A 27,831-nucleotide genomic window follows, 5' to 3' on the forward strand; every position below is an offset into this window, starting at 1 on the left:
GAGTCTGTTGCAGGATTCTTCCGAGTACTTCGGTTTCCCCTGCCAATCTTCATTCTACCAAATTCTCCATTATCATAATCACCCGGGGAGATCAATAGGCCAAACAGAGTGGACCCAGCTGGACTCCACCTCCCACTATGCGAATAAAAATCTTCATGCTATTCGAGGTCACTTAAATTTCATGGTTTTCATTTTCCTACAGTTGGTAGTATGACTGTGGAGGACGCATTAACTTGTTAGGTGGGACCAGCACTGGTGGCACTACCTACATCCGGTAACTGAAAATGGAAGCAGCAGGTTCCCCCCCAAATATTAGTATCTATCTACCAAACTTCATGGCGTCACCTGTTAGAAGGTAGTGTTTTTAATTGTAACGCAGAAAGAGTAGGCATCATGTTAAAGACATACACCGTAATTTGGAATTATCGAGATTTCTGAAAAGTAGGAGAGGGTGGGGAAGGTTGGGGTGTGGAGCAGAGGTAGCAGTCAGTATAGCGACCAACATACTGGGTGGAGAACCCAAAAATATGGGTTCGATTTCAGGCAAGGGTAAGAAACTTCTGTGGTCCCCACAACGGCCACATTTGCTCTTTGGACCATGCACCCTCCTGCTTAAAGTTACCGGAGGTTCTTTCTCCAGGAGTTAAGCGGCAGGAACGCGAAGCAAACCACATTGAGGTTAAGGATGTGTAAAGCTCTACTCCTACTCACGCATGCACATTAATGGTCTGATATTTAATTAAAGACAAAGACAGACGTAGCCTTAGGCTGACCGACACTCGACGACGAATTCAGAATATTAAGTGCAAAAGTCGCCTGTGGACATCACATGTTTTCCGATATGCGTTGCTTCTTGCCGGTATTGTTCTGTAGTGCCTTCCACACGTGCTTTCCTCTTCATACTTATTATCTCCATGGGAAGCTTTTAGTCGTTCAGGAGGTTAAAAATTACATGCCTTTTATAGAATTTGAATTTTCACTACCGTGGCAAAAGTACCCGCCACTTGTTCCTATCTTGAGTCAGAGGAATCCAGTCAATGTCCTTACATCCTGCCCCTTTTGGAAACGCGTTTAATGTTCCCTTGTACGCCCACTTCCTCTGTAGCAGTAGCACTTCTCTAGTGCTCTATGAGCTAATGTGTGCTCTTCTCTCGGAAAGAGAAAATTATATTTTCACATCAGTACAATTGCTGAAATACAATCATATCCATATATAATTATTTCAAGTAGGGCACGAAAAGGCAAAAGTATTAAATTCTACGTTTAATATGCTTTACCAGATCCAGATGTGAATCATTTTATTTCGTCAGCTCCAAAATCATATAGACAACGAAATCAATTATTTCAAACATATATGCCCCCGATATATAAAAATTAATCTCTAGGCTCCTCTTCACTTCAGAGGAATTAATATCATTTTTGACCGGTATATTTTTCATAAAATGATCTGTATTTCAATGAACTGCGGAATTGCTTGTTCCTTATAACCATACCACGCGTTTTAAATACACTCATATTTCGTGCTTGTAACTACTTGTGGGGGCCAAGCAGTAGCTTAGTTGGTTGAGGGGCTATGCTACAAGCCGGAAGGTCGCGGGTTCAAGTCCCGATGAGGTTATTGGATTTTTCTCAATATACCTAATCCTTCCGGCCGCATTATGGCCCTGGGGTAGGCCGCGCCATAGTTCAAGCTGTTAGTCGCTGGCTTCCCACCGCGGCGGACCGGGTTCCATCTCGGGTCTGCTCAAGTGAGATTTGTTGTGGACAAAGAGGCGCTGGAGCAGGTTTTCTCCGAGTACTTCGGTTTCCCCTGCCAATCTTCATTCAACCAATTGCTCCACAATCACCCTCACCTATCATCTTGGGGTGGTACAATAGGCCAGAAGTGGCCGCAGTACAAGGGACTTAGTCCCATCCCACTAGCATTAAAAAGAAATTACCCTGGGGCCGACTAAGCCTCTAACAGAAATGAGTACCAGGAATTAATTAAATCATTTTCCGGGGGAGTAAAGCGCGGCCGGCGCGTAACTGACAACATTACCGCCATCTGTGAGCCGATGGTCTAGATAATGTGGAACCCTCAACATCTCACAACCCTATGGGCCTTCACGGCCTGTTACAGGGAAAGCTTTACTTTTACTACTTCTGAGATTAGTCTTCTATATTCGTCTTTAATGAATTTCATAAAGAATTCGAAGCAGAATTTACACACGATATTTCGTCCATTGAAAGGAACAAACAAGGAATCCTTAAATCTTAGTTTCTCATTATTATCTTCAGCGATCTGATGGCAATTAGTCTGGTAAAAGTATACAGATATTTCGGAGGAATGTACTACTTCCATCTTCAGGGCAGAAGAGCAAGCTATAACCAAGCAGAAAGCAATGTGAGCCCTCCGTTCGTCCATCGGAGTATTAATATTTGGCCATATCCAGCCATACATTGTGTCGTGCCACTAGAAAGCCAGAAGAAATGTCTGAGATCAGAGTTGATTTCCTAGGCAACGACCAACGTTCCCAAGAGACCGGCTAGGAAGCAGTGGAGTTTCCACCGTGACACACGAATTGTTGAAACAACGTTTCGATGGCGGCGAAATCTTCGAGATGGTGTTCCCTATCGATTCCACGTGGAAGTTATGAGTGCAACTGCGAAAAGAGAAGAGTGAAGTTTGTAGCTGACCTTAGATGAGTAATCAGTCTTCAGTTTGACACTAATTGTGATTGTGAATAATTGTATGTACTTGTAAGCATAAAAGTGAGCGTCCAATAAATTTTATTTTATTGTTAGTGGGGTGGGACTAAGTCCCTTGTACTGCGGCCACTTCTGGCCTATTGTACCAACCCCAGATGATAGGTGAGGGTGATTGTGGATCAATTGGTGGAATGAAGATTGGCAGGGGAAACCGAAGTACTCGGAGAAAACCGGCCCCAGCGCCACTTTTTCCACCACAAATCCCACTTGACCAGAAGCGGAATCGAACCCGGGCCGCCGCCGTGGGAAGCCAGCGACTAACCTCTTGACCTATGGCGGGGCTTGGAGTCCAATAAACATAGTAGCCGAACCAGAAACCAGCGTGAATTTTCTTGTCTCGTCACATAGGCAACACGCGACAACTGCTGTTAGAAGTGGGAGGACTGGGGTTCGGGAACAGGCTATTGGACCAAGATCACAAGGAAGCAAGCGCAGCTGCTGCAAGAAGCGATTGGATTAGATTGAAGGAATGGAACAAGCATTGGAAATGCTGAAGTTCATGAGAGAAGACATGAAAGAAAACCAGGTACATTTACATATATACAGGGAGGTTCTTTCCTTTTTTGACCGGTTCACGGCTTTGCGCTTCATGGCGATCAGTGCACTGCTGGCTGCGAGGCGCATACGAATTTTGCCGATGTATTAATATGCATTTTGGCCGATAACTTTCGGAATGAAGTAATTACAATTTGCAGATCACAAGAGGTCTTGAAAATGCTGTCTCTGTTAAATTCGGATGGAGCTCACCTTCGACAACAGACTGTAGAAACTAACTGCAAAAATAAACACTACTACCTCGATCGCGCTGCTGTAAAGCATGGATTACTCTTGTTTCATAGAGTCTAAGCTTCGCTAATTGTGTTGCCGTTCTTGCACAAGACTTTGACACTCCACTCTCTTGAGCTACACGTTTCGGTGATTTTCTAGGTGTATGTTGTAGTCTTACTTCTATGTAAATTAATTTTTCGTCACGAAACACTCAGCGCTTATGTTAATGTTTCTTCTCCTGTTATCTAAGTTTATTTACCAAAGTATGGATTGTTTATCTACTGGGAACTGTTTCGTCACGAAATTTAGGTTGAAATTTTTGTTGACATTTTCTAGCATATCCGTTTTTCACGTAGATATCATACAGGAATACACGTTGCTCTAAATTATACCGCATCATGATGAACACACTGCTTACTAATTGTAACTGAGAGCAAACGGCTAATGAAGGTGATATCCGCCGCCCACTGCTGACAAATCTTAAACAAATTGCCACGAATGAACCGCACTGCTCTCCGTGAAACATGATGCCGTCCAACGGTCCACGAATTTAATAACTTCCCTTAATTCTAAACGTTATCATACGTCAGGTGTACTAATTCATCGGCACAATTCTTATGCACCCATCAGCCGGCGGTGCACCGTTCGCCGTCAAGCGCAGAGCTGTGAACCTCTCATACGTACACAGTTGCAACTCTACTTATAGGATATCTGGCTACTGACATTAGATGCAGATGCTCTGCGTACATTTGTGCAATACGCAAACTGAGATGACTGGCACAGGTGTATAATAAATTGGCGAGACATTGTACTTAAAATTCATTATCAGTGAACTATAGTGAAGTATTGTTTTGGCCCATAAGTCTTTGTTCGTAATGTTTTCTGTGAGGTGCTTCCATTAAGCCAATAGAACGTACAAGGTCAATACCTGATTTCGTGTAAATTTTGCCGGCTTTTATTTTACCCTATCTATGATTTGGTTCGATGTCGAAATTTTGGAGTGATGGTGGTCTCGAGTTATAGTTGCGCGCGGTGCATTTCATATTTTTCTCATAACTCTCTTCTGTAATGTTTGTAGCATGTGGAGGGAGCTGCAGTATACTTGCAACTATGCCGGACAGACATAAGCTATGATTGACAGAACGAGAGCTCATGCAACATAAGTTTAGGGTTTGCAGACAGTCAGACAGTTGCTCGCTGTTGAAAAGGGGATATAGACGAAGGTACATCCTTAGGGCCTCGACATGTACAATATCCTTACGGATTTTGGATGTAAGTTGCTTATCCGGCTACCGGTATAGCAGATTCTAAGACCATGAAAGGTATATCGAAACTTGAACGCTCTCAGTCTTTTGAAGCATAAATCACCTGCTTTTTTCTTTGATGTTGATGCTATATTTCCAGCTTCAAGTATGCTCTATGTATAAAGGGTGGGCCTTCTTGGCCCTTGCACCACGACCACAGTGATCTATTGTACCTTAGTATGAATTATGGTCGGCGTTCACTGCAGATGCAACACCACTCTGTATATTTGCATATAAAGAGACTAAGGAAGTATTATCCGCATATAATGCAGCCAATCCTCATGTGTGTTGCGATATCTTTTATGTTTAGTTTGGTTTAGTTTAATTTACTAAGTTGAATTAGATTAAAAGCATAGAACTGAGGCCAAATAACGTCACGATTCAACGGCACACAGGTTCAGTATGTACAGATATACAGACCAGAGTACATACAGATATACAGACTACAGTACATACAGATATACAGACTACAGTACATACAGATATACAGACTACAGTACATACAGATATACAGACTAGAGTACATACAGATATACAGACTACAGTACATACAGATATACAGACTACAGCACATACAGATATACAGACTACAGCACATACAGATATACAGACAAATAATACGTAAAACTATTAACATTGCTTAAGTCGGTTCAGTTACTATCACTACCACTACTGATACCGTCACTACTGCACCGTTACTATTTTTGTTCTCAATTCATTTTCTTATTTTATATTTTGGCTTGCAGCTAACCTGAGAGGGAGGGGGTTTATCATTTATGTAAAACGGTATGATATGAAATAAAGGGAGAATGATATGACATTGACTTCACATATCAAGGGGTAAATAACTATCCCTTTAATTGAACTCTGAAAACACAGTTTTGTAAGAATTGGTAATTTTATCAAATTATACGGAAGTTCTGTAGAGCCATTAAAAACGTGTTTTGGATGCAGCCCTCGGCAGGGCCCCAAAAACAAAAAGTAGGAACAAAGGCACGGGGACTGATATGACCACAATTTATAAAAGTTCTGAGATGGAAGAAGACAGGAGGAATAGCCGCAAGGATAACCAGTAGGGGGGGGGGAAGGGTCAGGAGAAGCGGACTGCTGTAGGCAAATTGTGGTGAGGGATGAGTGGAAGGAGCTGATGAGGAAAGCTAGAGAGAAGAACTGAAAAGAGATTTCGGGCAGACCGGTGCCCTGAAAATCAAAATGGCCTTTCCCTGAAAAGGGCGGTGTTTAACACGCCCAAGAACCTGGTTGGAGAATGCATAGAAATAAACCCTCTTAAATAGGTTCCCTACTTACCTTCAGTAAGTAGACGAGACGTCACCGTGACTTCAGGCAGAAGCCATGCCTACTCTTGATGTTTTTGGATCGAACCGTGCCACCCTGATGATACGGCCCGTTTGGGTGATGAGAATGCTGGTGTTTTGGAACCGGGTGCAATGCCCCTAGTTGCTGCTATGGCCCGCCACAAATTATCAAGAGAGATGTGCTGATAATTCTCCTTGACTCTGGTGTCAATAGAACGGCCTGTCTCCCAGTAGAGACTTAAACATAATCAGAAGGATATGCTGCATACACTTGGTTTCCTCAATTCTAGGTCATCCTTCACCTACAGAAGGAAGGTACAAATTATTCTTGGCAGAAGACCGACCGATCTGATGTTATGTGTGCACAGTATCATCCTAATAACTTTGGGTGTCTTACAGACACAAGGCATGAAGACTGTACACGGTTCACAACATTTGCTGCTTGCCCCTTACTTGCTTGGTTTACTTTTTGGTTCTCAAGGTGAAGTCAGTATGTTCCTTCCATATGCTGGTAGATATCTACAAGACTAGACGGCATCCCATTTTCAAATACCGAGTTCTCCCCACTTATTAAGAAATTCAAGTTAAGGAACGAAAGGATCTGACGTAGAATATAAGAAAATTTCTTATACTTCCGGTACTGCAGAGTGACGATAGTAATAAATACCAAATCGCGTTATGCATTAAACTGTGAAAGGTTTCCCTGCCGCTCAGAAGGAGCGAAAGTACGCTGCTTTATGCAGTGCGATATTTACGGTCTCCAAACAAATACCAGGTACACAAAACACAATAAGATGGCAAAAACATATTTATATTATAGATAAACCTATATATTATAATCAAATTGTTCCCTTCAGTGCGTCACGTACCATTTTGACAACCATGGTCGCCCCTAGACAGATTTATATTATAGATGAGCCAATATATTATAAACAACTTGTCCCCTTCAATGCATCACTTTTGACAACCACAGCTGCCCCTAAGTGCATCAATGAGGTAACTGACGACTGATGTTGCAGGTCTGTTCCATCGCGTGGTGATGCTGAGCGGGTCTGTTCTCAGCCCCTGGGCCCTGGTGCAACAGCCGGACACACTTCGGGAGACAGTATTGAAGCAGATGGGTTGCCACAGCTCAGCCGATAAGGAAGACAGTGCGCCCTGCCTCAGAACCAAACCATTGTCTGCCCTGTTGGACATCCAGTTGGATACTCCCCGGTTCCTTCCCCGCTTTGGGCCGTCCATTCCACACGACGCGGATACCAGTGAACCAATCCTCACTATGGAACACGCCAACGAGGCGTTCATTAATTGCGAACTCATGCTCGGAGCGACAACAACGGAAAGTTACCTCGATTTCAACGCAGCGGACATTCAGTACGGGTTTGAAGAAGACCAAAGAAATCGGGTATTACGGACGTACATTCGAAATGCCTATGTGTATCATTTGAATGAGATATTTTCGACTGTGAGAAACGAGTATACGGACTGGGATAAACCTATTCAGCACCCCATTAACATAAGAGACTCCACCATGGAAGCCCTGAGTGACGGACACACAGTGTCTCCCTTGGTCAGGGTTGGGTACTTGCACGCAAGAAGAGGGGCGAAGACCTACTTCTTCCATTTTGGCTACCAGACAAAGGAAAGCGACTACCCACAGGTGTATATCTCATTCTGTTAGAATGTCCGTCTGTTAATTGTTATAATATTCAATTTAGAATTGAGTCCATTGCTGAAATATTTATGATCAATCAATTCAATTCATGATAATGTATATTTAACTGACGTATAGGATTCCATCAACACCAATGTGCTTAATTTTTTAAATAAACAAATCAATAATTTTTGCGGCGTTGTCTCTCCAACAGAAAATTACACGCGCCATATTTTTACGACGTTCTGTTTCGGGGGAACAGGTTAGGATGGGCGAATGATGGAATTATATATGTAGATGTCACCACGATTTAGTGTCACTATAGACGGGGTTCGGATTGATACATGAATTTATTGACCACTCATAAACACGACTCATAATTACAAGTAATTACAACGTTATCTCTGATTTACATAATTTATAAATCACTAAAACACACGCTAAGTCTTTAACACTTCTTTACTACTCGTCGTTTCGGAGAAACAGGGTTGGACGAACGCACACACAGACGGACGTTTTGGTTTTACACGTATGGAATAAGAGGGCACACATACAAGGATATTGCTCACAAAATAAAACTGGACTTATAAATCGCCTGTAATTAAGCTGTAAGACTAATAATTCTAAATGATCTGTGACCAAGACACTTCCAATTGTAGCGTTTATTTAAATGAGATAATTATGAATATTATGTACATAGGTAAAAATTTGCAAGGTAGCTGAAATAATATATATAATAGAATTATCTAGTAGAGACTGGAGAAAAATACAGAGATAGGCCAAATTTGAACCTGTATATTTCTAGAGCATCTTCATTACGCCTGGCTGTAAGAAAAGGAACGAAGTCCATTCAGGTTCGTTCAGAGAAATTAGAATCAGTATAAAAGTGCAATTGACAGGAGGTTGGAGAAAACTGCATAATGAGGAACTTCATAACTTGTACTCTTCTCCAAGTATAATTAGAATGATCAAGTCAAGGAAGATGAGGTTGGCAGGGCATGTAGTACGAATGGGGGAGACGCGGAATGCGTACAGGATATTGGTGGGAAAATCAGAAGGAAAGATACCACTACGAAGACCAAAACGTAGGTGGGTGGACAATATTAAAATGGATCTTAGAGAGATAGGATGAGATGATGTGGATTGGCTTGACCTGGCTCAGGAGAGGGACCAGTGGAGGGCTCTTGTGAACATGATAATGAACTTTGGGTCCCATAAAATGGTGGGAAATTCTTCAGTAGCTGCAGAATTCGCTGCTCCTCAGGAAGGGTTCAGCTCCATGAGTAAGTAAGTAAATAATGATATGTAACTGAAACTAAAATTAAATTCTAGCTTCTAAATTTGTGAAAGTTTTTAATACAATTTGTCTCCTGGTTCTGTTACTCAGTGGCCCTGACTGCCTGTGTAACAGTATGCATACTTGTGTAATTTATTGTAGTCACTAACCGGAGGAGCCCCTAGATAGATGCAGCCACGGACAGTATCATGTGGTCTCGCGCTCAGCCTGTCATAATTTACATAGAGTTTATGGCTTTCAAATTATCGCAGTCTCCCAGGGACATGAGCAGGCAGTTTTACAGTACAATGCTTGTTACAGCAGAACATGCGTGTTTATCCTTCCAAGCACATTAGTATTCTGCTGCCAGGAAAATAACAGAGTACAAGATAATTATTTCATTTGAGTGGAGTCCTGTTTAACATTCCTTGTACAAAATGTAATATGCAAACTTAATTTTTACACCCAAGTACAGAATGAAGATTACTCTGTTCTTGGATGTGATGCAGTACTGTTATTTAAGTCATTACCAAAATTTTGGGGTAAATTGCTACAGTCAGAAAACTTTTGCCTGAAGTTGGAAGTATCATACGCCTCCAAATCTTTAGTAACTATTTGTCAGTTTACAGGGGCACGCGGTAGCGTGGTTGGTTGAGGCACTGTACTACGAGCTAGAACGTCGCGAGTTCGAGCCCCGGTCCAGTCGTATTATGGCCCTGGGGCGACTCAGCTTTTAACAGAAATGAGTACCAGGAATCTTCCTGAGGGCTAAAGGGCGGCCGGCGCATAAGGCTGGCAACCTTACCGCCATCTGTGAACCGATTGTCTACATAATGTGGGAGCCTCAGCGTGTCACAATCCTATGGGTCTCCAAGGCCTGTTACAGGAATAGCTTTACCTCTACCTTGTCAGTTCATGTGGCATCATATCCCAGAAGACAGACGACCTCAAAGACACCGCTGTGAGAACCTGAAATATCACACTTTTTTGTAATGTCCATGAAACCCCAATGTAGCTTCAGGAGTTTTCACTGAACGATGTCCTGTAAATTATGTGAACATTATCGTCCCGCGTGCACAATACAAGCACAAACATGAAGACCACAGAGGAAAATAAATTCTCGAAACTCGCCAGATTTTATCTTCCCATTCTTCCTCTCTCTCAGAATGTTGTCTGCTGGACGTGCCACGGGTGCGCGATCTTTTGTTGCCTGGAGAAAAATTTGTAAAAGAAGGAAATGAATTTATCTGGAACAGCATCCATTTTGTTGAAATTTGGAAATGCGCCCTGATATAAATTTCTATTACATACTTTTATGCGCGTTTGTACACTTGTAGAGCGCCAAAAAATAATGTCGCGCCCGTCCCCATCCCTATTCTGGAAACAACTCCAACGGGTGCTGGAACTTCGCTGTTACTGCAGCGGCTGCTATATTTCAACTAACTCCTTAGTCAAAGTCACATTGCGACTGACGGTCAGTGAGTCAGTAAGTCTTGGTGTCGAGTCCCATCTGGGGCTCTTGACCAAATATTTATTGCTGTTTGACAGTCTTGTTTTCCTGGGGCGCCCTCTCTGACGAGAGGACGAGTCTGCCTTTTGTATATGCTGCTGGCCCTTGCCAGTGCAGTCTTTCTCGGGTCTGAGTCCCTTGTGACTCGAGACCATATTTTACTGTCTCAGATTTGAGACTTCCCTTCTCTTCGCCTCTTACGACTCGCAGGGTCACTGTGGAGTTTTCGACCCCGCCTCCACAAGGGCATGTCTATTGGCATTAATAACTTGTTAGGGCTTTTATAACCTTGGCGGTTGCTATGCAATGAACCTTCTGTTGTCACGCAGCGCTTCGAACAATTCGTTACCTTTCATCTCCTAGGAAACGCGCTTGTTTGGTCCATGGAACGGCCCACTCTTATTGCCTTGTCGCTGTGGGAGCTCTCCGTGTTTTCGTCGTAACCGTGGAGACGCATTGCAGGCTGTTATCTTCCTGTTGTGGCCGTTGCGCAGCGATGGCCGTAAGATAACACGTTACAATATTAATTTTAACTGTTTACAAATTTTATCTCCAACTTAAATGATAACAAGTATAAAACTTTTATTTACAAGTATTGTAAGTTTCCTTTTAATTCTTGATCTCTCATTGAAAATGGTCATCCTAAGATCGAAAAATATCAAGAAATGTAATATTATTTGATCAACAAAAAGGAGATAAATAATAAGTTCTCTGATGGTGATTTCTCATTTTGCGTTTATATAAAAAATTATAACTGAAAAATGAACCTTATTGAAAAATGTATGAGCCGCTTCTGAAAAACAAATTTGTACTTTAATATCGCATAAAATGTGAGCTGGGTTTGGGCGATGCAGACCGTAAGCATCTTTTAGTGTAGACGTCCAAAACCGAATTAATTCGAAATTTTCCCACTAGCTTCAAATAACAAATAGCAGGCAGAAGGACACGAACTCTCCATTTTTTTCATTTTACAAGCTTCACGATAGATTTATGTTCACTGTATTACAATGATCAAGTCAAGGTGGATAAGGTGGGCAGGGCATGTAGCACAAATGGGGAGAAGGGGAATGCGTATAGGATATTGGTGGGAAAGCCAGAAGGAAAGGGACCACTGGGAACACCAATGCGTAGGTGGGAGGACAATATTAAAATTGATCTTAGAGAGAGAGACGATGGGATGATGTGAACTGGATTGATCTGGCTCAGGATATAGACCAGTGGAGGCCTCTTGTGAACACTGTAATGAACCTTCGGGTTCCATAAAATGCTGGGGAATTCTTGAGTAGTTGCACAATTGGCGACTGCTCCAGAATGACTCAGCTCCATGAGTGAGTAAGTAAGTAAGTATTTAATTTGCTAAAGTTCTTTCATCAACTACCGAGAAAAGATCATATTTTCTACTTTTCAGAACAAAATTTCCATGTCCACACAATTCCTATTCAAGATCTTTCCATTTATAACTAATTTTCACCTCCCCCCCATCTGCCTTATGGTGTGTTGGGTTTTGCACTATTAATTACAGACTCGTTGTGGTTTAGAGACTTGGCAGCGTGCGCGGTGAGGATGTCACTTACATCCTTGGGATGCCCCTGGTTGGTGGACAACCCTTCTTCCCACAGAACTACAGCCGGCAAGACATGGGAGTTGCAGAGGCCGTTCTCAACTTCTTCACGAACTTCGCCAAAACCGGGTAAGATGGCTTTAACGTTCAAATTTTACTCGGATTAAAAGCATGCTTCAGCATATCCAAATCGTTTCGTTCATATCACTCCACATAAGAAATTACATTTATATTCCAATTTAAAGAACGCGTCATTCTACAAATGTTTCGAGTGTATATTTCAATGTTTTCTTCGAATTTTTATCAAACGCCGTTCTCAAGTGAATATAAGAGGAATATTTACATATGAATATAATTTCGTTACAGTTAATAATATAGCAATAAAAATACAAATATTTCTGCTACTTCTTCCTTCTCAAACTGATATCTGAAGTTTCTAAGATCAACTTCCAACAACGGGCAGCGAGTAAAAATATTATACTTTTGAATATGATCTGTCGTCTTGTCTTTATCTTGTCTTCCTACTCAGCTGGACCCAATCAGTAGAGCTAGTCCCTGTCTCCGGAGACACCTGAAGACACCTGTATTTTGTAATGTAAGCCGGGTTCGTGATTTCGAATCCCACACAAGGCATGGATATTTGGTGTGTGTATGTGATCATTCTGTGTTTGAGTTGTCCTGTGTTTAGACAGAGGCCCTACTACAGGCTGATCACTCATCCAAGGAGTCCTACCGTATATAAAATAATGAAAATGCGGAAATGACCTCGACACCGTTAGGTATGAGACGAACTGATTAAGTATCTAAGTATTATCTTCTTATTGCTAGTGGGGTGGGACTAAGTCCCTTGCACTGCGGCCACTTCTGGCCTATTGTACCAGCCCCAGATGATAGGTGAGGGTGATTGTGGAGCAATTGGTGGAATAAAGGTTGGCAGGGGAAATCGAAGTACTCTGATAAAACCTGCTCCAGCGCCACTTTGTCCACCACAAATCCAACTTGACCAGACCCGAGATAGAACCCGGGTCACGGCGGTGGGAAGCCAGCGACTAACCGCTTGAGCTATGGCGCGGCCGCTCGTACCTAAATACGTAAACGTGAAGGGAGACAAACCAACTACTTCCCTATTTACAGGGCTGATGAAGCACAATATTCTGCAGTGGATCTAAACTTGATCTAACCGGTAGTTATTTTACTGTCTAATGCTTCTCATTTTCTCTGCTGTCCCACTAACATACAAATCAGAAATATCATGCATCATACGCGTATCACAAGAAGTTTTGTCACTTTATAATCACCACGCGTATTTATCATAGTCAATTTCTTGGATAACAGGAACGGATTCCTAGTATTTCCATTATGCAGAAACACTCCGCCTTCAGATTTATCTGCAGTGAATCTATGAATAAGCATAACTCATCCACTTTGTATTCAAGTCCCAAAATCTTCCTATGTTTATTAACATTATTCACAAATATTAAATCACCACTCATGCAGGAAAAATGTCAGATATTTCAGGCCTTTACAAATCAAATTCACCATGGACCTTAGTCTAGAAGGGGCCGCCCTTGATATCTGGAACCCAGTCAACTCGACATATTTTTTCTATAAATTAAGATTTTAACTCTGTAATTTGCCTCTTATTTTGAAGTAAATTCAGGCGTCATTTGTGTGGAGAACATACACTGAAACATTGCAATGGACTCACCTTTTACCTTCAAAATCATTCATCAGGTGCTTCGCGCACTCTTTCACAACGAAATCAGAATTGTAGCTTTCAAAAGATTCTGGTTGATGATGAAACAAAAACACTTGTAATATTTTTGTGAACTGTGTATAAAAATATATACTTAAATTTTCTTTAAGGAGGAAATTATTTTTCTGCAATTAATTAAATTTAAAAAATTGCCTTGCAGTCTGAGGCAGTTTCGAATCATAATCGGGGTATGAACGGAAATCCACGACTTTGTGTGTCCTCTTGTGATTTCCTGTACAGACTGAGGCCTTGCGCTGGACTACCCCTATCAACCTATACGTCATAATCCACTCAGCTTGACTGAAACACGGTTCCTTTATTCGGTGCTTCTCATTTTATTGAAAACAAAAATGAACCAACCTTATATCCGTACGAAATATGTATTTATTATTCATAACACAAGGAGGCTGGCTTTGTTTCACTCAAAGCTGAATATAGTTTACTCGGGATTACTGGATTTTTGGACTCCGCCCATCGTCCAGTAGCACAATCAGTTGATTTATATAGTCCAAGAACCCAGTAATTTCAGTCAGAACCCTTTAGAATCTGCATTATACGAGTAAATTACTGTTAATGCTTCGCTTTCAAAGTAGATCAACCCACTCCTACGTTCCTTGTCTGAGCATTTCTCCATCTTACTTGATTTCAAAAGTCAGTACAGTACATATTGTAGTGTGGAGTGGACAAGCTAAATCTGAGACATGAACAGCTTGATATAACTCGGGATGGATAACAAATTACGAAACCTCATGACGCAAGGTACGCGGGTTCAAAAACCCGGCGGAGGTCGTGGAATTTTTAAGGGCGGAAAAATTCAGGGAACAAGTCCTCCGGGAGGGACTTTAAGCCGTGGGTCCCGTGTCGTAGATTTACGGCACGTAAAAGAACTTCATCTCTCTAGGAGACCTCTGAGCAAAATTAGGCCAAGTTTCCCGCCCAACTAGTTTCCAATTCCTCCAGTAGATGGGGGAAGTATCAGGTACCACTGCCAGAGGAGGGGGGACCTCTCTGACAGAACGGGACTAAAGTATTAGATACCACTGCCAAGTAGAGGGTAGAAACCTTGCTGGCAGAAAGGGACTAGGAACCCCTGCCAGAGGAGGGACGACCTCGCGGACAGAAGGGGACTAACTATTATATACCACTGCCAGTAAGAGGTTGGAACCTCGCTGGCAGAAAGGGACTGATAGTAAGCACCAGTACCGGTAGGGTATGGAGACAGTAGAAATTAAAGGGGGACGCACAATGGACCAGTAACCGGTCTAAGTGCATGGGGAAACCCACCCCCTCAATACGGAAGAAATTACGAATTGTAACAGGCCATTAAATATAATATCTGACATCTGGGGAAAAAACTGATGCGAATTTCTTCAGATTAATAATCATCAGACTGCAAACCCGTCACAATTTTACGGAATGTCTAATGTAATCACCGAATGTCGGATGTTCTGGAGGTTTGTCATGCAAATATTATTTTAAAACAAATTAATTAAATTCAAACTCCATTATTGTTGGCGCTTAGTACACCATATAAAGTAGGACATAAGGAACCGATTTGCAGAGGCAAGTTATTAATAAAATTTTTCACATCGCTTGAAGTCTTCCAGGAGAAACAGAGCCACGTAAACTACGACAGATTCTATTAGTGTAGGTGCTGGAAATAGGACCCGCATTCGTTAGTGTTATCAGGATACACTTCGAGTCACAACGCAGTACGATTCCTAATGTGTAAATCTGTCCATGTAGCCTGATAATGCCTACTGTTACTTTAACAGAGTTCCAATCAGTTGTTCTCAAATGAAATGCCGAACGCAATTTATGGAATATTCTTAACAGGCAGACAATCGTCTTTGGGTGAGGTCTGATGTATGTGTCGTAAAGCAGTGTACACAGAAGACATTGGAACACTATCATAAGACTTATCTATCTGTCTGCATGTCTCTCTATCTATTTATCTATCAATGCCTCTATAGTCCGTTGTTGGACCTTGATCGCTTTTTCAGATTCTTACTCTTACACAGTAGGTATAACTCCTTGGACGGGGGATCAGCCTCTTGCAAGTTCGCAACCTACACACAGAGCAACATAAACACAGATATGCATGCTGGATTCGAACCCACGATCCCGGTGTTTGAGAGGCCGAAGACAGTTCATGCTTTAGACCGCGCAGCCACTGTGATCAGCTCACAATCAGATCAAAATGTACAAATAAATCGTGAAACTAGAAAAGTAATTTCTTACATATATACATACATTTTTACAGACTGGCAAAGTAATTTCCCCTTACCTTCGTTATGTGGCTATTTAATTATGAGGGATATTTTTTTTAATAATATCTTAATTCTAATTCGAATCATACCTTCAATAACATACATGGAATCCCCATTGTAACGATAAGTTTTTCAGTGCTATTTTGAGGAAATAATAGCGTTTTTATGAGAATAAAAAGACCCCCATAAAGAATATCTCCTTACGAAATATGGCAGAAATTTGAAAGCAAGCGATTCAGGTGCTTAACCCTGCATTCTAAAGTGTTATATTCCTCGTGGAGAGCGTCCCTTATCTCCGTTGGCTTCCTGCTTACAGGAGAATGTAAAGCCTTCTCTCAGTTTGCGATGAACCTCACACTACCCTGGGGCATAAACATATGCAAATATTACCAGAAGATCAGAACACATCAAAACCAAGCTAACTTAAATTAACGCTATGCAATCAAACCTCACGTTGGACGAAATATGTATGAAGTGATAGAAAGGAAAGTATACCACCGACATTAAGGGAGGAACATAGACTGAGGGTGTTTGAGAACGGGGTACTGAGGTGAATATTTGGACCGAAGAGTGATGACGTGACAGGAGGTTGGAGAAAACTGCATAATGAGGAGCATCATAACTTGTACTCTTCTCCAAGTATAATTAGAGCTATCAAGTCAAGGAGGATGAGGTGGGTAGGGCATGTAGCACGGCTGGGGAGAAAAGAAATGCTTTAGGATATTGGTGGAAAAGCCACAAGGAAAGAACCACTGGGAAGATCAAGGCGTAGGTGGGTGGACAATATTAAAATGGATCTTAGAGAGATAGAATGGGGTGGTAGTGACTGGATTGGCGTAGCTTAGGATAGGGACCAGTGGAGGGTTCGTGTGAACACGGTAGTGAAAGTTCGGGTTCCATAAAATGCTGGGAAATTCTTCAGTAGCTGCAGATTTGACGGCTCTTCAAGAAGGGCTCAGCTCTATGTAGTTAGTTAATGCACCGAAAATAAAGAAACCCGTCTTGGTCGCTGCTGACAGAAGGAAGCTGCGATGAAGACATATTGTCTGGTGAATGAAGTTGTGTGAAACTAGGCGAAGTTAAAGCATGGATTTATGGGAAATCATTTCACGGTTCAGTAGCCGCTTCTGCAGTTTGTCATGCCAGTATTCGTGTTTAGCTCAGCCATCCGAACCCTCCATGTCCGTTTCGGGCATTTTCAAGCTCGTCTAGATAGAGGAAAATTTCTCTTAATTATTTTTCATGTACAAGTCCACCGACATGACAGCTATGACACCCACAGACTGAAGGATATGTGGTTTCACAATGAATTCAAGTGTATTTGCTGTTTCACCAGAAGTAGCCCAAAGATATCTCAAAGGGCTCAGGATGTACGATAGAAACAATAAAATTAAGCACTGGAAGAGAAAGAAGTGGAGCTGTGAATATTAAAATCGTGTGGTTTGTTACCTCAGGATGACGTTCCTACTGAGTAGACGTGTACCTGAGAAGCGAAAAGGCGTTATCCCCCCCATATGTCTGATTAGGCATGGGTTTACCAACTCTATCAAAAGTTTCATTTCTTTTAGGTTAAGTTCGCCTTTCCTCGTCACAGCCCACGTACCTAATCAGACTCCAGGAATAAGACAGAAATAAATTAAATATCTTCTAAATCACTTATAAATATTCAAATAATAATCTGCGAAATTTTTTAAGATTCCTTAAATTCTCAAAGAAGAAGTCAGTCTTTTACAAGTTGCTCTCAATTCCTTATTTAAATTATATTATATTTTCAGGCATCAGATGAAAATAACGAACCCAGAAACACTGAAATTTTATAGGAGACTCCGGTTTCCAAAAGTCTTAGTGTTTGCCTAATTGTTCACTTTGTAAATATCGGAGTTGTTTTCTTCGTCTACTTGTCAATTCCCCGCTCTTGCAGTCCAATTTTATTGAGAATCATATGTGATATTCTTGTATATTTCTGAAAAAAGTGTTTGCCTTGCTTCTCTGCAAAAGGCTGAATTTTCATGACTCCCCCCAAGACGTGGAATTATTAGTATCCTTATTATCTTCTTTGGCCTAAGTTTTCTGCAAATAAATGGACGTAAATTTTTATAAACAACTGCTGATATATACTTGAAAGGATTCTGACGATGGTGTATACTGTACTTCCCAATCACTGAGAGTGGCTCTTTCTAACGGGCCCAACCGAATAGGTTTATCCTGCCCTACCCACCTGAGGACGGAGACAGATCCAGTCTCCGAAACGTTGTGGTCTTTTGTCTTTTACATAACAGACGATGGCTGAAATCCAAAACAAGCCAAAAGAAGTACAGCTGCTAATATAATTGAAATGGAAGTTTACCACTCGTCAAGGTGGTGGAAGAAGATTTTCGTGGGGCTCGAAGTTGCTCCGCGTTTCCAACAACACTGGAGAATTTGGTCGTCGTAACCATCGACTTCCATTAGCTTTGCTGACAATATACAACAATAAAGTAACGGAAGAATTTTAAAAGTTAGTCAATTGTTGTTGCCTGTCTAAACCCGCCTTAATGTTTACAGCACAGATAAGAAACTAGCTTGTTTTATTTTGTTGCTAGTTGCGCAGGTAAGAATATAAAACTAGGATGTGCATCAAAGATAATAAATTGTACCATAAAACGGGCCATTTCTGAAGGACGCTGAGCACGAATCGCAAGTTGGTGGATGTGTAGGGCGCCTGCTGTTTCGAGCACACGCCGCACAGAAGTGAACAAGAAGTTGCCGAATCATCAGGCGATATTCGTCCGTAGCAGTGCATGGTCTCAGCCTCCTAAACACAGGGATCGCGAATTCATCTCACAGCAGTCTCTCTAGTTCTGATACGTCGTCAAATGAAAAGTGTGACCTCTTGACACATGCTCAGCCCACAGAACACCTATACTCGTATGGTTGTATTCTATTAGGGCAATCAAATAAACATGATGGCCGCGCCATAGCTCAAGCGGTTAGTCGCTGGGTTCCCACCGCGGCGGCCCGGGTTCGATCCCGGGTCTGTTCAAGTGGGATTTATGGTGGAAAAAGTGGCGTTTGGACGGGTTTTCTCCCAGTACTTCGGTTTCCCCTGCCAATCTTCATTCCACAAAATTCTCCATCATCATAATCACACTGGGCAGGTTACAATAGGCCAATCAGTGGCCGCCGTGCCGAGTGGACCCAGTTGGACTCCAGCCCCCACTACGCGAATTAAATAAACATAATCAGATGAAAGGGATGATTTCAAGCGTCAGAAGAGGAAGAAAAAAAGATACTAGTTGAAAGATTTATCTGTACAGGGAAGAATAATATTAAAATAGGTTATTATGAAGATGGGACAGTATTCGTTGCATTAATCTGGAGGGCTCCTATAAGAAACGTGATGAAATTTCGATAGCCGCAAGGAGACGAACCCCATAAAAGAAAAACGGTTTCTCTTTCCTTACTTATTATATACTGTTCCGTGTTTCCTTCTACGAAATTTCATCCGATGTTCATTGTATATAAATGCATATAGGATATTGATAGGAAATACGGAAGGAAGGAGGCCACTGGAAAGACCAAGGCGTAGGTGGGTGGACAATATTGAGATGGATCTCAGAGAGATAGGATGAGATGATATGGATTGGATTGATCTGGATTGGGATAGGGACGGCTGGAAGGCTCTTGTGAACATTATAATGAATCTTCGGGTTCCATAAAATACTGGGAAATTTTTGAGTAGCTACACAATTGGCAGCTACTCAAGAAGGGCTCAGCTCCATGAGTGAGTGAGTTCATCATATACGAGGGGGTACCCAAAAGAAACCGAACTTATTTTTTTTAAACTTATTCATTCAAATTTTAAGCACAAACCTTCAATCCCTTTCAAAGTACTCTCCACTTACACTAATACACTTGTCTAGTCTTTTATTCCATTTTTCAAAACATTGTCTAAATTCATCTTTTGAGATGCTTGACAGCGCCTCCGTCGTTTTTTCCTTCACCTCAGCAACATCAGCAAAACGCTGAAAAAAAGTTTTGATCATTTCGGGACTCTTCTTTCAAAGCACAGCATGCTTCCACGCGACCTTGTTTTTGTTCAGCAGTCAGCAGTCGTGGCAAGAATTTCGCAGCCACCTTTTTCATTCCCAAATCTTCTGTCAAAATTCGCTGAACTGAGCTCCAAGTCACTCCCGACAGCTCCACAATTTTTCAATGGTCCGTCGTCGATCTTCCCTGATGATTTCACGAATTTTTTCAACATTTTCATGTGTTCGGGCCATTGCAAAAACGACGATCACAAAAAAAAAGATGTCACTAAAAACTCTGCCGAAACTAGTCCTTACCTTCTGAAGCAACGGTAGTCGGCTTATCGACTCAGGAATGTTAGCTCTATGCGCTCATAGGGGCAAAACGCGGTACTACAAAAGCTTTGCTTACAAAAAAATTAGTTCGGTTTCTTTTGGGTACCCCATCGTATGCTTAATACAACATTTCGTTCACGTGTGATACCGAATACATGAGTCAGAGATGTTGGTCACCCTTGAATTAAACATAACTTGGAGTGGGCCGGGTTGGATGTACGTAACAGGGCGAGCCGTGGAGAGATATTGATCACCCGGAACAACGAGTGAACATCGGCCAAGTACTTAAAGCTCGTTAGCAAAACACGGGAAGACAATAACAGCTGTTACGTACAGCTGTACTGAGTTTCTACGCTAACATCTGTTTCTATTGATACTGACCGCAAATTAAAGCTGATGTTGGCACAAGACCATGAAGGCGAAACCCACACGCCCAGCAGACTGGTGTAGAAGTAACGTTCTAAGCTCTACTTAAGAAGGGCTTGTTTCGATCTCGACCATATGACGGGCTCTCATGGCTGAGATTAGTGTGGTCTTCTTCAGTCGTGCAGGCAAAGAACTGAATTTTCATAGTTTTGTTATTTCCTTGGAATAGAACAAGCAAGAATACCCTGCTTTCAAACAATTACTAACTTTCTAATCATAAATATGTAGGAATTACATTCACTGCACCGCAGGGAGTAGTATACAATAATCAAATAAAGTAAGGGAAGGCAAATAACGCCACAAATTCGGTAAATTAGCCACAGATTTTGAAATATATGTCACAAATAATCAGATCTTAATTTCTTAAGAAGCAAAGCGTTTCACAACTTCGGAGCCATACAGTAGTTTCTAAAAATATAGGATATTGGTGGGAAAGCCAGAAGGAAAGAGACCACTGTGAAAACCAAGGCGTAGGTGGGTGGACAATATTAAAACGGACCATGGAGGGATAGGATGGAAAGGTATGGATTGGATTGATCTGGCTCAGGATAGGGACCAGTGGAAGGCTCTTGTGAACACAGTAATGAAGATTCGAGTTCCATAAAATACTGTGAAATTCTTAAGTAGTTGCAGATTTGGTTTCTTCACTAGAACGGCTCATCTCCATAAGTAAGTAAGTGCTGTTTATTATAATAAAATTAACTTATTTTAACTACATTAATATTTTATTCTTGTCTCGATTTCTAATGACAGAAATCCGTTTGTTATGTCCTGTGTTCTGCATATATGTAAAGTCTTTTTTGGAGTGCGAGCACTTGATGGACTTTATTACTTAATCATCACAGATAGGCCTTTCGATAGGAATAAACGAAATCTGTGAGTGTTTAGAAATAATGTCTCTACAGGTTTCGAGTTAGCGCGGTAGGATCAGCCTGTGTCGTTTCTGAAGTTTTTTACTGTGAAGAGTACAGGAGAATATAGTAGTAAGTAGTTATAGTAAAATGGCTCGATGTCAAACAGATCCTTGAAGGAAACTGTGGGGGAGACGAGAGTTGGTTTATTATGCGTGCTGAGCTCTCAACAACGGGCAAAGAGCACAGAAACTTTACGGCTTGAGCCTGCCACTTTGATGCCTCAGAAGGGATTTAGGAAGTCCTCACATGGGATGTGTGCCAAGGATATGATGTTAAGGGAGTGTTAACTCCGATTGAACACGTGACAAGGGAGTGATTTTTACATGGTTTATGTACTGAAGGACACAGACCACAGTAAGTCCACTTTCCTAGCTACGCGCATAGTGTTAGCGGTACAAGATGAGTCGGCTATTATGTCGGCAGTGGTTAGCGGCTGTAGTGTTCGGTATAGACCTAGAGGCAAGGACATAAGTCGGCCAGCGGTGAGGTGTCGCGACAGAGAAATGAGCCAAGGATTCCCGGAAAGTAGCTATGACAGGAAAACGGACTAGTTCCATGACAGGACGCGGAGTTAAAGGCGCACTCTGGCGTGAAATCACGATTTCTAGGTAACCTAAATTTCAGTGTGAATGTAAGGAGGTGTACGTGGGAAGAGAAATTCTGATGTGTGGTAGGGATAGCTAAGACGTGACATGAACGGAATTTTAAAGTGTAGAAACGAAACTGAAATAGCTGTCCATGTAACCGGCTCTGAAGGCCGATAGGTTTGTTAGAGTTCAAGGCTCCCACATCTTGTAGACAGTCGCCTCATAGATGGCCGTAAGGTTGTCAGACTTACACGCCGGCCGCCCTTTACCCCCATAAAAATTCCTGTTACTCATTTCTGTTAGAGGCTGAGTCGACCCCAAGGCCATAGTGCGGCTAGAAGGGTTAGGTCAAGTAAAAATTCAATTACCTCATCGGGATTGATCCCTCGACCTTCCGGCTCAACTAACTACGCTACCGCGTGCCCCCGAAACTGAAGTAGGCTTGTTAAATAAATCGATGAAAGCAGGACAGGAATTTTGGAAAAGAAGGGAGATACCACCTTGGATGTTTACAGCGGAATATATGACGGCCTCCGCAGCAGATGGGTAGTGTGCATCAAGCTTAATGAACCCGAAGGACGAGGAGGTAACCATAGAACTACTTCCAGCTCAGCCAGATGCTATGTAAAATTGATGGATCGCACAGATCGGCTAAGAGAAGTGATGAAACATTTTGGTTTGAGCGCGTAAGTGACGGAGATGTGAAAGAGACTGTGAACATTTTCGAATGAGATAATGCCGTGTTATATACTCCGGAAGGTAGGCTGATCATTATGCATTCAACGGTATATTCGACACCAAGACCTGTCACGGATCTGTACCGCAGAATAGCGAATCAGAACTGGAACCCCGGAAGGCCCGACGGACAAAGTTAAAAGGTCACAGAATAAATGGAGTAATCAAACACTGAAGGCGAAAAATGAAGTAAAGTTAAAGTAAAATGGTTCCTCTGCTTAACTGATTAAGCATTACGCCATGAAGGCGTATGGTGGAGTGGATCTATAGATCAATATTTTCTTGATCTCGGAAATTTGGAGGTGAGTTGTCAGCTTCACACCCCAGCCGCTTTAACCCTTGGGAAAGTGCCCCGGTACCCATTGGATAGAAGGCTGAGTGGGCCCCAGAACCGGTCTGAACGACATCGAGGAGAGAAAATTATCGACCCTACCGGGACTCGAAATCTAACCTTTCGGTCATCCAGCCCGTAGCCACTCTACCGACTGCGTTATTCCGGCTTCTCCCCTCCACACCAAGTCAATGGAGTAGTAGTATTATGATATCGGTGAAGAAGAGGTGGTGGTCCACCCACTTTTGTCGTTGATTTTTGACATTTGAATAGGGTTACAATAGGAGAGTGACTCACTGCCCTCACTGCCACTAGTAACAGAAATGTGAGACACCTTAGGGCAGGAACACACACAGTGACATCGGTCGTACGACGTCCGTACGGTTCATGTCGCATCAAGTAGTAGAATATAAAGTGTAGTCTTAGCTCTCATACGTGACGACATGCTACATCTACCGTACGTCTATCGGAGGGCAAAGAAATGTATTTGGTCGCCCTAGTGTGAAAAGGAAGTCGTATGGCAAAAAATCGTACGACATTTTCCGTACGGCCGATGTCGCTGTGTGTGATTCTGCCCTTAGGGAAAGCATAATACCCTATGTTGAACTGTGCGTGAGGTTTCCGCCAGATCCGTCTCAGAGAAAAAATAGGTAAAAACGGTTCCTCAGCGCGGCTGTGAGCACTATGAATTCTGTAATATGCCCATTGGATTAAAATCGGTGGTGTGCACATTTCGGAGAATAATGAATGCTGGTATGGCTTCAATTAACGGTATCAAGATATTGATTTACCTGGACAATGTTATGATAATTGAGGCAACGCTGGAATAGCGTAGTGTGGCTTTAGTAGAGGTTTAAAAGGGGCTGAGAACGCATAATTTTAAGACCTATCCAGAAAAGTGTGAATTTTACGAAGGAAATTATGCTATTTAGTTCATACTATTTTATCCGATGGCCGGTCAAAGTGGCACGCGGTCTAAGGCATAAACTGTCTACGCCCGTTCGAACACTGAGGTCGTGAATTCGAATCCCAACGGAGGTATGGATGTTTGTTTACGTCTATTTTGTGTTTGTGTTGTCCTGTGTAGGTAGCGACCTTACGATGGGCTGATCCCCCCTCCAAGAAATCCTACCGACTGTCTACAAGATTAAGAAAGGGAAAAAAGAGAAATATTTAAAATCTGCTCTTGCAGTTTTACAATCACTGCTTACAATATCTCGGCAATACTGGACTGTCTTCTTCAGCGGTAGGATCAAGACTGACTGTGTGAATGCATTCAACCCCATTTTATAACCTCGGTCGCTGCTATGCAAACGAACCCTCTGTTATAACCGTGGAGACTCCTGTTAGAACTCCAATAGAGCGATTGTTGTTTCCCATGCAACGGTCTATTCTAGCGTTTCCATAGAAGTGACTCTTCTGGATTCCAGACACGTTACATTGCTCCCTTCTAAAGGTTGTTCGTCCCGAACAGCCTAAAGGCTCTCCCTCGGTTTCGATTCCGAGGCGTTTTGCTGGCAACGTCTTCATTCGGCCTTGCTGTTCTGCTGACATCTTTGTGAGCTGTTCGTCCAAAGCCGGAAAGTCTAACAGTAATGCGACTGAGCAGTCTAGAATGTGCCTAACAACAGGAAATTAGTTAATTTCACAGTCAAACTTGTATGCAGGAATGAAGCCTTGTTATCAAGAGGATGAAAGGGATTAGTAAGCATGTGAAGAAATAGAACAGGACAATTACCCAGAAGTAGACATAACCTCTATTGCTGGTTGCTTCAAATGAGCCTGCCCTACAACTGGAATGAGCGTCGTTGAAATTGCGAGAGGAATGCGAGCAGTTTCAGTGACTAAACCGGCAACATATTCTGACATTTGCATGTTTGTAGAGATTCTGAAGATTAGAATGATTCCCACGAGATCTGCACGTCCCCAACGAGCAACTCTCACTTCATGCAGTACTATATACCGAAAAGGTACAGAAGTAACGCTGTAGACTATAATTCTGGAGGTGCCAGATTCAAATCTCTGAGGGGTCACTAGCTATCCTTATTGATCAATAACCTAATTTCCGTGATAGCACCTCATGTAGGCCGCTACCGGTTCCTTCCAGATCCTTCCAAATCATCAGTCATCGCATCATCCGATGCTATATAGTATCGGTACTGAAAATGATGCTAGATATAGAAGTATATTTGATAAACAGTGAAATAGTGGATGTTACGACAGTACCTTACGGAGCTATTATAATTGTGGTGTTATTCACAATTGTAGTAAATAAGAACTGTAACATCACGTATTCGGGGTTGTCGTGAGCAGTAATAATGGGTTCTGGATTTGATGATTGGGTTTGTTGACACTTCTTTACAATTACAATCAGTTATTATTATTATTATTATTATTATTATTGGAGGGGGGTGGGTTTCCCCATGCACCGCGACTAATAGTCTATTGTATGTCCCCCTTTGATATTCTACCAGTAGCCAACCCTTCCGATACTGGTGCTCGCTATCAGCCCCGTTCAGCCAGCGGGGTCGGCCTTCTACTGGCAGTGGTACCCGATACTTCCCTATCTACCGGAGGCATTGGAAACTACTTGGGCGGGAAACTTTGCCTAATTTTGCTCAGAGGTCTCCTAGAGACATGACGATCTTTTACGTGCCGTAAATCTACGACACGGGACCCACGGCTTAAAGTCCCTCCCGGAGGACTTGTTCCCTGAATTTTTCTGCCCTTAAGAATTNTGGCTTCAAATGACCTTCGTTGTCCCCTGTAAACCTTCGGCACGGATCACGTGAAGAAAACACATTAAGAATACCGTACCTTAGTAATCCTTCTGTTGTGTCGTGACGGGAATGCCTTTCTTAACATTCATTGCCGTAGGAAAAATATTTGTCTAGCCGTTGTCTAGCAGCGGTCATCCACGTTACAATATGTATAGAGAGGAGCACAAAAGTGTACACACACCGTTCCGCCTCAATTTTCCTTACTGTCCAACCATTCATTAATGTGACTAGCACCATCTTTTGAGGGAATATCACACTTCACACCTTATACTGCATTTCTGTTCAGTTTTAAAAATGGCCGAAAGTAAACTGTATGGAAATTCATACACATTCATTTGGGCTCCCCACAGTTTTGTCCCTCTGTATATACATTTATATATTTATCCAGCTAGGGGAAGAGATGCTTATGATTGATGACAGGAAGAAATTTTACGTTATATTCGATTCAAAGGAGAACAGGTAGCTCATTGTAAAATCATGCAGGTGACATATGAATATGTTTCATTTAAGGCATTCATTTAGCGAGTGTGAAGTGCATATTTTAGAGCATGTTCAAGCAATTCTGAAAGGTTCTTCACAGAGGCTAATGAACTTCAGGAAGCATTATGGATACCCAAGGAAGACCATGCGTGAACTTCTGTCGCATCTGAACCCAAAGGTACATACTACGTCAGAACCAAGTGCCCAATGATGCGCAGATAAAAGGAAATGGAAAAATTATGTTTTATGAGGTCCGTACATCACAAGTATTGATCAGATATTTTACAGAAGAGCGTGTAAACATTACGCAGAAATATGTAATGCCTCCCTTAATTTTAGCCCTGAAATGATGTGAATCGGAAAGCAAAAATTTGAATTAGACCTAAGGCTGATATCGACTCCCACATAGAATGTACGTCCACATTTGTGTAGAATTATCAATATTTTTTACTTTAGCTATCGCCGTAAATTTTTATTTCAAATGACGTTTCGGAGAATGCATCTCTCTCCATCTTTAGGTAAAAAACCTACTTTATTGAGTCCAATCAATGGAACTAGTCCGGAAATAGAGACTACCTGTCTAGATAAGACCAAACTGAGAAATGTTTTAAGTGAAAATGGAAACATTGCCCAGTGTCCGCAACATCGTCTCAAAAATTTACATTGATGACTGATATCCAGAAAATATATCACTCTGTGGGAAAGTTATGAATATTGCAGATACAAAAATGGGTACTGAGGGGCAGGTTAGACTTCACATAAATCGTTCATTAAGGTTTGGGAATTAATTACACTTGCTCTAATTCCTCTCAGTGCAGTAGGGCGTGTTTAAAGGAAATATGATTTGTTAAGTATTTCCACAGGCCAGTCACGGTAGCCGAGCGGTCTAAGCCGTGCACTGTCTTCGCTCGCTCGGAAGCCGGGATAGTGGGTACGAATCCCACTCAGGGCATGGATGTTTGTGTGCGTTTTTCTGTGTTTGTGTACAGGTAGAGGCCTAGCGACGAGCTGATCACCCGCCCAAGGAGTCCTACCGTATGTCTAAGATCTAGAAAAACCGAAGTGAAAG

At 42.0% G+C, this 27,831-nt stretch overlaps 1 protein-coding gene across 3 annotated transcripts in view; it reads left to right on the forward strand.

Moving 5' to 3' along the window:
- The window catches only part of LOC111871835 (neuroligin-4, X-linked), a 756,550-nt gene that overhangs the window by 697,317 nt on the left and 31,402 nt on the right, over positions 1-27,831 (forward strand). For all 3 annotated transcript variants that reach the window (XM_033754434.1, XM_023865206.2, XM_033754432.1), the window contains exons 7-8: positions 7,159-7,799; positions 12,118-12,269. In XM_033754434.1, coding sequence (XP_033610325.1) covers positions 7,159-7,799; positions 12,118-12,269 — 793 coding nt within the window. The remainder of the gene's footprint in view (positions 1-7,158; positions 7,800-12,117; positions 12,270-27,831) is intronic.

Source organism: Cryptotermes secundus, unplaced genomic scaffold (assembly GCF_002891405.2).
Source record: "Cryptotermes secundus unplaced genomic scaffold, Csec_1.0 scaffold428, whole genome shotgun sequence".
NCBI lineage: Eukaryota > Metazoa > Arthropoda > Insecta > Blattodea > Kalotermitidae > Cryptotermes > Cryptotermes secundus.